Raw genomic sequence first — 14632 nt, forward strand, 5'->3', positions numbered from 1 at the left:
CAGGTATATTATCCTAGTCTTAGTTGTTTAGGCTAAAATAAATTTTATTTACCTGAGATGTACCAGAACACAGTGTTTAACACACAATCAATGGTCAATAATGTTTACCAAACTGATTTGTTCCCATTCTTGAAGATCTATTCAGTAGTCTAGGAAAGGGAATCATATGGACAAAGAAAGTAGAAGTCAATTTACCCAGTTCTATTTGTGACGGCCACTAGGTTAATCAGCTGGTAAAACTAGTTAAATATAGAAGCCAGAAAGTTCTTGTATTTACACAGAACATTTTATTTCAATTTAAAACTTATGGAAGTAATTTATTCACCAGGTTTTTTTGTAGCGATCAGGTCCTTGAACATAGTTCTGCAAACTGGAATTCCATATCATCTTTCTTGCATAAGCTATATTTTTAATGTACCATGTAAAATTTCCACTTTAAAAATTATTCTGGCTGAGAAATAAAACAAAAAACAAAATATCCAATAGACTATAGTTTGCTTACTGGGGCAATGAGGTGCTTCTAATTAAAGAATGAGGGTGAGTGCTCAACTAGATGCTGAAATCAGTCAATATAATTTAGAGAGTGAATAGAGATTTCTGACTACTCTATCAAGTTTGTTCAGAACTTACATTGAAATCTTTGTATTTATAATATTGTAATACATTTTTAGAAAAGTGGAAAACTAGGGAAACAAAGATTCACTGAGGGTGACTATTTCAAATATTTTTATTAACGAAAGAAGCAGCATAGTGTAGTCCCAGGTACTCTGTGTGATACAACTAGAAAACCATAAAGCTTTGTTCTCCTAATACTATAGCTCAAATAAAAAAAAAAACACCATAGATAAGTGCATCTGTTTCCTTATCAGTAAAATAGAGAGATGGTATAGTCAATCTCTGAAATTTTTTTTCTACTGTTAAGACTCTTTATTAATTATTTTATCTCTGACAACCCAACTTTTAACTGCAAGATTGTGTAATGCTTTAAAAACCCATTCAGATACCAGATTGTTACAGTGAAAACATCATCTTTTAGATACATTTACATCTAATCTCTGAAAATTTTAAAGAGAAGTGCACAGGTTTAGGATTTAGTGTCCTTTTTGCTGCTGTAGTTTGTTTGCAATATAGAAAAGAAGAGAGGCTGTGGAAGGTTGTTTTAATCAATTTATGATTCTATTAAAAGATTAATCTGATATTTGCATCAAGGACAAATTAGAATGAGATTGGAGGTATGGGCTGCCTCTTTGAATATGCCTACAGTGAGAGAAATTCTAAAGACAGAACAGGGAAGCAAGAAGTGGTAAGTTACCTGAGGTGCTGCCTCAAGGAAGCTGCGCTTACCTCAAATGGTATCAGTTTGAATGGTGAGGAGAGAAAAGTCACAGGTGACCTTGATAAATCATACTTGATTGGGTGGGAAAAAAAGGTGGCATCACTAAAGAAGGATCTGAAATGTGCAGTTCTGATCAAATAGAAATTTTAACAGAAAGGCATGTTACTAGGGGCCTGAGAAGTGCTTGAACAAATTTCTTCAAAGAAAGAAAACTACTTCAACTGCCTTCTAACCTTATCAAGGAGAAGTAGCAGATTATTTGTAAAAGAAACTAATTTGATTTTGGACTTGCTAAATTTGGGAACCTATGGTACATATAGATTCTTTCAGTAGGAAGACATGGTTAGAAATGCTTCATGAGAGTATAAATCTTTACAAAGCATGCTTTATTTATTTTTATGTAGCAGGTTTTGATAGTCACTGAATGAATCATGAAATAATAAATGTATAACTTTGTGGAAATTAGTTTTGAGTAATAGATTTCTGTCTAATAAGACACGGCAATGAGTGCAGAAACAGATTTAAGTTATTATAGATTATCTTGTAATTGTTTTTGTATATTTTGTTTGATTCTAAATTGTCTAAGACTACGAATTATTCAAGTGTAATAGGGCATAGCATTATTTGTAATTAGTATCCAAGTATTTAATATTAAATAAGATTCCTAAAATGGTAATTGTCAGAATAAATAATTTCTTAATATAACAAGCATGAGAATTTTATGAAGAATCTTATGAGAATTTTATGAAGCAGGAAAATTTTATTGCTTATATGCTTAATGAGTAAATTTTTAATCTTGATTAGTTTTTAATCTTCACTTGAAATATCAGATACTGTCTCTGCTGCAGGAAAGGTCTGACATATTAAAACGTGTTTACTTTGTAATTTTATGTAATGGTTCTGTTAGTCATCTAATGAGTGATTTTGCAATCCCTGGTACTTTTGCCTGAAGCAATTTTACTAAAAGGGAAACTATAAACTTCTGTTTTGTCATTTTAAATCCCCCAAATCATCACCATTGTCTTAAGACATATGTCAATATCCAAATATTCTTAATGTACTTTGTTGGTATAAGAGTAGTAATTCTTTGGCAAAAATATGTCTGATAACTGTCCCAAACATAGATGTGGGGCTCATACCCTGGTCCTCTACATAGGAACCAAGTATGTCAACACGAGAGATTAGGACACCTGAACCAACCAGGAACAAACAGTGTTCTTCCATCAGAATTTTAAAATATATTTCAAAATGATTTCTGAATTACAGAAAATCTATAAAAATGATACTAAAATTTTCATATGTCCTTCACGTTCACATTCTATTTCCTGGGTATTTAGAAAAAGACCCATGAAGACTGGAAAACAGCAGACTGTTGAACTTCTCTTGAGCCGACCAGGGCTGATCTGGCTCTTCTTTTTTTCCCAGGGGTTGGTTGGTTGGCTCCTCCTTGCATTGCTTTACCTTTTTTTTTTTTCCTCTTAATTTGATAGTACGGTAGTTATTGGAATGCTTCCTTCACATCTCAGATTCTGGGTACCACGGTCTTAGTCCATTCTCATGTTCTATGTAGGCCCCACTTCTGGTGAACTGCTTCCGAACAATGACCAAATGTGTCAGGCATGAGACTCCCTGGAAGGCACAAGACTCAGTTCTGAGAAGAAACATAGGCCCGAGGGTACCCAACAGCCTTGACCAACTCTGTTTAGAACTACACAACGGCCTAAGATGCTTCTTTCTACCATACTTCCTTTCCTTTCTCTTTAATGCAAGGTCAAGCTGACCTCAAAGTTTGACAGCTCTCCCAACCTCCTGGGTCTCCTCTGCCGCTTTCTTCCTCCTCCTCCTCTTCCTCTTTTTAAAATATTTCTTAGTTGTAAATTGACTTTATTTTATTTATTTATATGCAGTGCTGGGACTCGAACTCAGTGCCTCACACATGCTAGTCAGGTGCTCTACCACTGAGCCATAACCCCAGCCCCTCCTATATCTTCTTTTTATGATAAAGTTTACTTCACCCCTTGTTGGCTTCTTGCTTATCTTTCCTCAGGTATGTGATGGTCTGTTAACTGTCTCTACAACTACTTGTAATCCTTCTTTTCTACCCTTTGGATCTTTCTTGTTCTTCTAATAATTATAGTTTCTAGCTCTTGGTGGTTAATTACTGCGATCTGGCCTCTATTATGCTAATACCTCATCATACGCATGTATATTAGTTAGTTTTATTTCTGGTCACTTATACCAGTAAAACAGTTGGAAAGAAAAATATTCTGATTTATTGTGGTAACTGACTCATTATCATGAGGAACTAGGGCTGTTGCTACATAGTGGGAGTCAACGGGAATTTGGAGAATTCAGCGGGGCAACTGTTAGTATTTAATGACTGGCAAGTAAAAAGGCAATTGGGGAAGATGAGGGTTTTTTTCCACACGCATAAATTTTCAGTTATGGAAGGTGAATAAATTCTAGAGATCTGTTGTACAACATACTGTCTATAGTTAATAATACTGTAGGGTGCACTTAAGGGATTTATTAAGATGGTGATTTCAGATAGCATGTCCTTACCACAAAACTAAATCTAAGACAAACAAAAAGCCAATGGAATGTAAGAAAACTTTTGCAGCTGATAGATGTGATTATTATTATTATACTTTGATGGCTTCATAGGTGTATGCATATGTCTAAACTATTATACAGAATAAATATGTGCAGTTTTGGGGGGAGAACATATTAATGATATCTCAATAACACTGTTAAAATAAAAGAAACAAAGGGGGAAATTGTAGAAACTATGGCCAGTGAAGGAAATGTAACCAGGACTTAGCTTTTTTGAAGAAAAAAGTAGATGATTCCAGTAGCAGACATCTGAATTATGGGAAGGGTTTCAGAGTATAGGGAATCTAGAGAAAATTGGTGAAGGAGCCTGATGATGAATATCACTTATAATCTTGGAATGAACTAAAGTTTGGGGGACTGCTGCTTCTTCCCTTAACCCTTGTTTATTGAGTCTTACAGACTGTGGCCAGTGACATCTGGAAACATTAATCTCTGCCTTCACCTGCCCGAAGCTGTGTTTTCTCCTTCTTCTTGTCACTCTCTTGGATGAGGGTGATCAACAGGATGAAATACTCAGCTCCTAAAGTCTCTCCTGTTATTATTGTTTTTCTTATTTATTTACTGATTTTAAATATCTTTTGTAATATTTAATGGTACTCTTTGAGCTACTAATCTTTATTACAATGAATACTTAGTAAATTTACCTTGAGTCCACCCCTACTAACCTAAACATGCATCTCTTCCCTTAAATAAATTGTACGCAGGAATATGTAGCATGCTAGATATGTATAGGACATACAAGATATATTAAGCTAAATGAAATTATTCAAGTTTTTGTTTTACTCTATCCCTTATAATATTTAACCTATATGTACAAGAACACATTTCCTTTTTCATCATCATCATCATCTCTCTCTCTCTCTCTCTCTCTCTCTCTCTCATTCATTCATTTCCAGGAAAGATGTCTCACTCAAATATGGAGGTTTTTCTCTGACTAGGTTCTCCTAGAATTACACTTTACAATGACACAGCCCTTGGAGCTTCTCAAAGTAAAAGTTATTTAAAGTTTGCATTATTATTTGTTCTTTTTTTCTAAAGTTCCAAGAAGTTAAAATGTATGTACAATTACTAGAGCAAGAGTTGCTCACATATAAAACATAGAAAATATGGCCAAACTTCTAAGCTAAATCTGCACATAAGCCCTATGTAATATCAGTGTTCAAGCAAAAGATGTTCTTTAAGCACCAAATGCAAATTTTATGATCTAAATTCACCTAGAGGAAATGGGCAGATAGAGAAAACAGAAAGAAAAAAAAATTGGTTTTCAGTATCTCAATACCCTCTGAACAGATAGGACTTGTGAATTTATTTCTTTTAAATTTTAATTTGTTATATATGACAACAGAATGCATTCCAATTCATATTGCCCATATACAGCACAATTTTTCATATCTCTGGTTGTACACAAACTAGAGTCACATCCTTCGTGTCTTCATACATGTACTTAGGGTAACGAAGACCATTGTATTCCACTGTCTTTCTTACCCCTATATCCCCTCACTTCCCCTCCCTCCCCTTTCCCTCTTTGCTCTAACAAAAGTTCATTTAATCCTCCCATTCCCGCACCACCCCCAGCATATATGGATCAGCATCCTTAAATCAAAGAAACCATTAGGCATTTGGTTTTTTGGGATTGGCTAACTTCACTTAGCATTATATCCTCTAGCTTCATCCATTTACCTGCAAATGCCATGATTTTATTATCTTTTAAGATTGCTGAGTAATATTCCATTGTGTATAATATACCCATTTTTTATCCATTCATCTACTGAAGGGCATCTAGGTTGATTCCACAGTTTAGCTATTGTGAATTGTGCTGCTATAAACATGGATGTGGCTGTGGTCCTGTAGTATGCTGTTTTTAATAAAAGTCCTTTGAATTTAGACCAAGAAGTTGGATAACTGAGTCAAATGGTGGTTCTATTCCCAGTTTTCCAAGGATTCTCCATACTGATTTCCATATTGGCTGCACCAATTTGCAGTCCCACCAGCAATGTATGAGTGTACCTTTTTCCTCACATCCTCTCCAACACTTGTTGTTGTTTTTCTTCATAATAGCTGCCATTTGACTTAAATGAGATGAAATTTTAGAACAGTTTTGATTTGCATTTCTCTAATTGCTAGAGATGCTGAACATTTTTTCATATATTTGTTGATCGATTATATATCTTCTGAGAAGTATCTGTTCAGGTCCTTGGCCCATTTATTGATTGGGTTATTTGTTTTTTTGTTGTTAAGATTTTTGAATTCTTTATATATTTTAGAGATTAGTGCTATACCTGATGTGCATGTGGTAAGAATTTTTTTCCCAATTAGTAGACTCTCTATTCACCTCACTGATTATTTCTTTTGCTGAGAAGAATCTTTTTAGTTTGAATCCATCCCATTTATTGATTCTTGATATTAATTCTTGCACTATAGGAGTCTCATTAAGGAAGTTGGGGCCTAATCTGACATGATGGAGATTTGGGCCAACTTTTTCTTCTAATAGATGCAGTGTCTCTGGTTTAATTCCTAGGTCCTTGATCCACTTTGAATTGAGTTTTGTGCATGGTGAGAGATAGGGGTTTAATCTCATTTTGTTGCATATGAATTTCCAATTTTCCCAGTACCATTTATTGAAGAGGCTATCTTTTCTCTAATATATGTTTTTAGCGTCTTTGTCATATATAAGATAATTGTAATTCTGTGGGTTAGTCTCTGTGTCCTCTATTTTGTACCATTGGTCTACAAGACTATTTTGGTGCCAATACCATGCTGTTTTTATTATAGTTGCTCTGTAGTATAGTTTAAGGTCTGGTATAGTGATGCCACCTGCTTCACTCTTCTTGCTAAGAATTGTTTTAGGTATTCTGGGTCTTTTATTTTTCCAGATGAATTTCATGATTGCTTTTTCTATTTCTATTTGGAATGTCATTGGGATTTGATTGGAATTGCATTAAATCTGTATAGTGTTTTTGGTAGTGTGGTCATTTTGACAATATTAATTCTGCCTATCCAAGAAAAAGGTAGATCTTTCCATCTTCTAAGGTCTTTTTACATTTCTTTCTTTAGCGTTCTGTTGTTTTCATTATAGAGGTCTTTCACCTCTCAGGAAAGTATTCTCCCATTCTGCCATGAGTAATGAAATTGGATATGCTACTTTTCACATTCTCCTACAGTTGCTTCCAAAACATGCTCGATCAAAACATGCTCGATGCACCCTTAGGAACTCTTTTTTTTTTTTTTTTTTTAAAGAGAGAGTTAGAGAGGAGAGAGAGAGAGAGAGAGAGAGAGAGAGAGAGAGAGAGAGAGAATTTTTAATATTTATTTATTTATTTTTAGTTCTCGGCGGACACAACATCTTTGTTGGTATGTGGTGCTGAGGATCGAACCCGGGCCTCACGCATGGCAGGCGAGCGCGCTACTGCTTGAGCCACATCCCCAGCCCAACTCTTTCAACTTAAGGGGCAAAAAAAAAAAAAAAATAGGGTAAAATGCTACTCTTTCATTATTAACTATCATTCCTCTAAGTGCATTCTTTTTAAATTTGTTCTTATTAGTTATACATGACAGTAGAATGTATTTTGGCATATTATACTTATATGGAGTATAACTTCCCATTCTTCTGGTTGTACATGCTGTGGAATTACATTGGTGTATATTCATATATGCATATAGTAAAATAATATCTTGTTAATTCTACTATCTTTCCTATTCCCATTTCCCCTCTTTTCCCTTCATTTCCCTTTATCTAATCCAAAGTACCAAATATTTGGAGTCTAACTGTGTAAAACTGCTTATAGGCTCAAAACCATCATTTTTAAGCTTAGTTCTTTGCTTTGGAAAGAGAGATATGTGATCCTTCATGACATTTTTGAATCCTGAAATTTTATAAAAAATAATGTGAATTTTTTTGTATCTTAGATTTTTCTGTGGAAGAAAACAGATTATGTTAAATTCTTAAAATACCATTGTGCAGAAAATATGTAGAAATTTCTGTTCTAAATTTCCTTGCATCCTACTTCATGATCTTTTCTAGTTCTATAAGTTTTCCATTTCCTGTATCAAATAAGCAAATATCCTTAATTCTGGAAGCCTTTCTTTTGAATGTCTAACACTTAATAATAACTTCTGCATACATTCTATAAACTATTTTCACTTTTTGTATTATGGATTGTCCAAAGAAACAAGCTCAAGTATACCATAAAAAGACTACTAAAACTTTTAGAGACCTGGCATGTATTCATAGAGATCTGGGTCTTACTTTTGATATCACAGCTTTTCTCCTAGATGCTTTTGGCAGAATACATAATAAAATTATAAAGAACATGTCTGGGAAGGATTAACCCATAAAGTCCCAAGTTTCAAATTCTGCAAATATTTCAAAGATAGTGACACAATGCATTAAATTAGGTTGGAGACCATAACCTAGAACTAATTATATAATTTATTATCATTAATCATATTAAAGAATATTATCATTATTCTTTTCTGAAAGAAAAATTCTTTTCTAAAAAGAATAGATAACTTTAAGAGCATAAAAATTTATTTCAAAGTTACCATATGTGATACATTTGTTGCATTCTTTAGTTTTTTGGGTATTTCACAAATGGAAGGAGAGGTATCATGGGTTAAAATTGTGTCTGCTCCAAATTAGTTGTATGGTCTTTGGTGGCCTAAATGTCTCTAAACCTCAATATCTATGTCAGAAAAATAGTTAAGAGTGTCATATATTTCATTGTGATGTTTTGGAGAATAAGTAGAATATGTCCTAAAAGCACTTAGTAGAACACTTAGAATAAATCAATCAGGAAATGGTAGGTGCTGTATTTTTTATGTAACTTCATTATTAATGTTTTCCAATTTCCCTTGCTAGGTTATAAAATCCTTGGGGTAGCATGTCATACTTATACATTTAATGGAAAAAATAAAAATATTCATTAAATATTATTTAATAAGTGAAAAATATGGAAAAAATCCAATCTAGTAGCTTGCTTTTCTACAGTGAAAATCATTATCAGTTTTTTTTTCAAACTTAATAATCTCTGCTTATTTTGTAAGAAAATTAAGTATAGCCTTTCGGATCTGTTTTGTTTTTACACTATAAATAATAGGGTTAAGCACAGGGGGCAGCAGCAGGTAGACATTGGCCATCATTGAATGGACCACTTTGGGAGCTGATCGACCATATCGATGAACCAAAGATAGGCTTATCATGGGAATGTAGAAAATAGCTACTGCTCCAATGTGGGAGACACAGGTATTAAACACCTTGTACCGTTCTTCAGGGGAGGCAATACTGAGAACAGAGTAAATTATGAATGTATAAGACAGGACAATGCATGGTGTATCTACTCCTGTGGTCAGAATGAGATCAACTAATCCACAGATGCTATTGGCTTGAGTGTCTGAACATGCTAATTTAATCACATCTGGATGGTAGCAGTAGGAGTGGGAAAGGGTGTTCATTCTACAAAAAGACAGAGGCTTAAGGAGCACAAGTAGTGGTACTATTAAAACCACAGCACGTATAATCACTAGGAGACCCATCTGAATGATCCTGGAATTAGTGAGAATTGTAGCATATCTGAGAGGGTCACAGATGGCCACATAGCGGTCAAAAGCCATAGATACCAGCACCCCAGACTCCATAAAAGTGAATCCATGGAGAAAAAACATCTGGACAATACAGCTGTCTAGACTGACTTCATTTGCATTAAACCAGAAGATACCCAATGTTGTGGACATTGTGGAAAGAGTCAAGCCCAGATCTGTGACTGACAACATAGAGAGGAAATAGTACATGGGCTCATGAAGACTGTGCTGGGTGCTGATGACTAACAGGATCATGCTGTTCCCAGACAGGGCAATGGCATAAAGGCAACAGAAAGGAATGGAGATCCAGGCCTGGGCAGACTCTAGGCCAGGAATGCCAGTGAGTGAGAAGGTTGGAAATCTGGATGTCAAATTACTGAGGATATCCATGTTGTCCTGGATTTGTAGCATTTCTCTTTACAAGGCTCACATCCTGTAGAAGTAATAAATTACATTGTTATGTAGAAATATTTAGAATTATTTGCATTAAGAGAGTTATCTAAGGTAATAGTGTATGGTTGAAAAAACTAAATAAAATTATAATAATTTATCATTCATAAATAGGGACATTTAGCCAGGTATAAATATTTTTAGCATTAAACATAAGGAAAATATTTTGATATAACTTTACATGTTTTTATGATAATTATTTTTATAGCCTTTTAATCTTCATATGATTCTATGAATATAGACAGTTAAGAAAAATCCAGGGCTATGGATGTAACTCAATGGTAGACTGTTTGCCTAACCCACCTATGGTCCTGGGTTTTATCATTTCACCCAGGACCTCAAAAATAAAAAAGGTAATATCAGTGCAGTCTATTTTGAATGTACCATGTAATGAAATAAGTAAGAGAAATCCACTTACAGACATCCATAAGTCTCAGGAGGCCCTGCAGATGTGAATCTTTAGGCACAGATTTCCAGATTTTGCCAGCAATAGAGGTTTAGAAATTACCATTGTACATGTAGCATTTTTATCCAACAATATTGATGGATATCCTCAGATGGCAGACTATTAAGAGAAAACCAATGAAGATAACTCTGTACAAATTTCTGAAAAAAGACTGTATGCATGAAAGTCAGATGAGACTAGAAGCTTTATGGGGAACATTACAAACCAGGAGAACATGGCACTGTTATATAAACAACATCGTCAAATTGCTGAAACAATCAATTTTGGGAAAGATTCAAAAAGTCCAATGCAACTTATGGCATGTTAGTGATCCTAGAAAAAGCAGTTGAACTTGAAGGATAAAATAGACAAAGCTGCCATACTGGCTTGAGGGATGCATAGAAAATTAAATAGCAGAAATTATATGTTTTTCTCCTGGTAACTTAGCAGTAAAGCAAGGAGAGAAATAAATCATGACTAATGAAGCCTATGAGAAGATTTTTGAAAGATGAAGAAACCTTAGTGAATGTGTAATTTTATAAAGTAAGGTTAAAGATACAGTAGATAATGAGAGATTGAAAATATAGGATGAGAAGGATTAAGTGATGATGGAGTTCTGGAGATATTTGTAGGTGAATGTAGAGCATGATTGTAATTAGACCTCAAAAAAATGAGGATCTTCATTTCCATCAGTACTGCAGAGACACTGGCTAATGGATAATGTGGTGGAGAGTCACGTGAGGGACTTATCACCAATGTCTACCTTTCTCTGTGAATCACTAGGGGAAGATTTCCTCCTGTTCAGAAAGAATGCAGTGATAGATGCTGGACTCATGATAAGGTAGCAGTCTTCAGTAGACAGGGAATGAGAAGAGTTGTCTGTCTAGAAAAATAAATGGTATGTAAACCTGTTCAGATATAAATTTTAAAATAATAGATTTACATTGTTAAATCAATTCTAGGAAGACTTAAATTCCAAGTATGGAAATATTAGTTATTATACTTGTAGTACTTTTCAATCAAGCTTTTAAAAATACTAGGCAGCAGAGAGTACAGTTCACCTCATGAGAGTAAATGCCTTGTAATAAGTCTATTATTTTCATGTTAGCTTTCTGTATTTCTGTTAATTTTGTAGTTCCCTGGTATTTCATTCTATGTGAGAAAAACCTTCCAAGTTTTAAATTTTAAATTATTAGATGTTATATTATAGTGCACCTTACTGTTTTCTGACTTTTCAGTATATATGTTTGCATATTTGTGATTAGAAAGCAATCAAAACGCAAAGTAAATACAATGAAACTTTCTACCTTTTTATCAGCTTCAGGTGGAAAGAGGAGTCTTGTCTGTCTTTGCTAGCAGAGAGGAGATATACTAAACTTGTAGACTCATGGATTTTATAGCAAGTGGTATCATCAGTAAGATGTGGATCTTCCTGGAGCCACAGACAAAGAAACACTGAAATCCCTTTCTCCCTCTCTGTATTTATAGGCAGAGCTATGAAATCTCAGAATGGTGTTAGCTACTACTTCAAGTGAACAGAGGTCTCCAGAGATATTTGAAATGCAAAGCAATCCCAAACTAAATAATCCATTCATACTGAGCTTTCCATATCTATGTATTCTGTATATGTGAATTCAACCAACCATACATGGAAAGTATTTGGAAAAATTGGCATGAACATGAACAGACCTGTTCCTTATCATTGTCCCCTAAACACTATAGTATAACAACTATTTATATAGCATTTTTATTGTATTCAGTATTAAAGGCAATCTAGAGATGACTTAAAGTACACAGTGGGGTGTGCAAATATGACACCATTTTATATGTAATTAAAGCATCTGTGCATTCTGGTGTACACTGGAGGTCATGTAACGAGTTTCCTATGAATATTGAGTGATGACTATAAATGGAAAATCTATCTCATTCTTTATATATTCTGGACATCATTTCTCTGTTGGAAGAGGAGCTAGCCAAGATTTTCTCCCATTCTGTAGATTCTGTATTCACACTCTTTATTGTTTTCTTTCCTTCCTTCCTTACTTCTTGGATTGACTTATAAGTATGGATATAATGTATGAGATTATTGAAAACTTCTTATACTTTCATGGCTGTTTTGTTAGATATCCATGTATTTCATACTAATTTTCAAAAACATCAGTGCAAGGTATTTAAAATTATTTTCAAAGTTACTTTAGAATCTATAATGATGTCATTTCTTCATGCCAATGTTGATTTTATATATATATACATACATATATATATATATATATATACATATATATATATATATATATATACATATATATACATATATGTGTGTTTTTCCTTGATTATAATTGATTCCTTTTATATCTTAAACTTGTAAGTCTTTCAGATGAATTTGCATTTCTTTTATCAAATTATGGAGATACCTATCTTTAAAAAAACCTTGTTTACAGAATTTCTCTTTTTTTCCTAACACAGGTGTTTAAGGCCATAATCTTCGCTACAAGTGCAGTTCTGGATGTATGTCCACATATTTAATATGCTGTGGAAGAAAGGGGAAGGTGAGAAAATAAAGTCCTTATGACAAAAATACACAGAAAGTGGTGAGACTTCATCTGTGCAGGGTGAAAATGAAAAAGGCATCATAAAACCTACCATGGGGTGATGAGATGCAAATTTGTATGTAAATGGTTATTATGCAATTTCTATCTACATATTGTTTTTCTATTTACCATGTTTTCTTTAGATACCATACTGTTTTTGGGAATATTAACAAAGGCAAAACTAATCCTATTTGTAGCAAATTCAGAAATGATATTGTGCTCCTAATGCTAGTTCACTACATGTTGTTATAAAATGAAAAAAAGGTTCATACTATTTAAAATAAAGCATCATATGTATTTCTTTCTGAGAAATATTTCATAACTTCTCAATTTTGTCTCTACCTTTATTCATGTTTCTTATAGTTTGTCAGAAGATATTTTTGTAAGGGGAGAAAAAGGAAGGCATTCAGAAACTGGATAGTGTAGTTCACTCTGAAAGTGGCAACACTTCACTACTAAATCTTTCTTCTCCTTTGAGCTCTTAGAATCCTACTGAGGAGTTAAGTAACTGAGGTTTTATTGGAAACTTTAGCATCCTAAAGTAGATCATGATGCCACAACTATAGAATTTTTACACATGGTTCTCATGTGTAGAAGGTCTACACATAACTTCTCATAAGCATGAGCATGTTATTGTATGATAATAAGGGACTCAAGGTTATTACAAGGTAGCCTGAACTAATACAGGAACAACAGAAGAAAATGCTATTTTTTTAAAGAAAGAGAGAGAGAGAGAGAGAGAGAGAGAGAGAGAGAGAGAGAGAGAGAGAGAATTTTAATATTTATTTTTTAGTATTTGGCAGACACAACATCTTTGTCTGTATGTGGTGCTGAGGATGGAACCCGGGCCGCACGCATGCCAGGCGAGCGCGCTACTGCTTGAGCCACATCTCCAGCCCAGAAAATGCTATTTTTAATGATTGCTACAAATTAGAAGAATGAAGAGAGAATGGTTTTATCTGGAGCACAATTGTTGCTCATAAAGGAGTCCACTAATGCTTCCCATTCCAGTTGATCATTCTCTTTTTTTGAACTTCTGTACCTCAAAGGAGTTTAGCTAGTACAAAGACTCCTCCAAAATCTCATTTGTAACCTCTCTTCCCTCATCCCCATCATCTACAACACTTACTCTTGTACACTAACTGCATACAATACAACCAGGGATAACTCACAACTCAACATTTAATATCAACATTTCTACCATGATCTTGTGGACTTTGCTTGCTTTCCTGCATTTGACTCCCATGGCTATTGAAAATGTAGTGAGGTGGCCATGAGAGAGTGAGAGCATCCTTAGAAAAGGTACCACCATCTCAACCCCATTTCCTCTAATTTTCTCCATCAGTGCAGGGTACTCCTGCTGGTCCATTATGGCTAAAACTTTCTTGACTTAGGATGAAGCAATATTGTGTGTGTGAAAAAATGTGTTGGAAACCAAGGGACTGAACTGATGAATGGAGGAGTGCTTCTGTATTTTTCTTCTCCTAGGCTGACTCTGCAGATCTGGAGAACCTGCTTAGCAGTCTCTCAGGCACAAATATATTTGGAGTTTGGTTCTTCTGAAAAGTATGGATGCTCAATGAAGATGGATGTGCTCTCACCAACTCACCATGTCATGTC

At 34.3% G+C, this 14632-nt stretch overlaps 2 protein-coding genes across 2 annotated transcripts in view; one reads left to right on the forward strand and one right to left on the reverse strand.

The window, feature by feature from the left end:
• Positions 1-8980: 8980 nt before the first annotated feature.
• On the reverse strand, positions 8981-9937 carry OR51F1 (olfactory receptor family 51 subfamily F member 1; the record flags this gene model as incomplete). The annotated part of the gene is made up of 1 exon (XM_081280656.1): positions 8981-9937. One exon carries the CDS (start codon positions 9935-9937, stop codon positions 8981-8983), a length of 957 nt encoding a protein of 318 aa, XP_081136782.1.
• A 3021-nt stretch (positions 9938-12958) lies between these two features.
• OR51T1 (olfactory receptor family 51 subfamily T member 1) overlaps positions 12959-14632 on the forward strand; it is a gene marked incomplete at its 3' end in the record, with an annotated part of 135866 nt that continues 134192 nt past the window's right edge. The window contains exon 1 of the mRNA XM_081280633.1: positions 12959-12970. The remainder of the gene's footprint in view (positions 12971-14632) is intronic.

This window comes from Spermophilus citellus (genome assembly GCF_964194105.1).
Source record: "Spermophilus citellus genome assembly, chromosome: 2".
In the NCBI taxonomy this organism is placed as follows: Eukaryota; Metazoa; Chordata; class Mammalia; order Rodentia; family Sciuridae; genus Spermophilus; species Spermophilus citellus.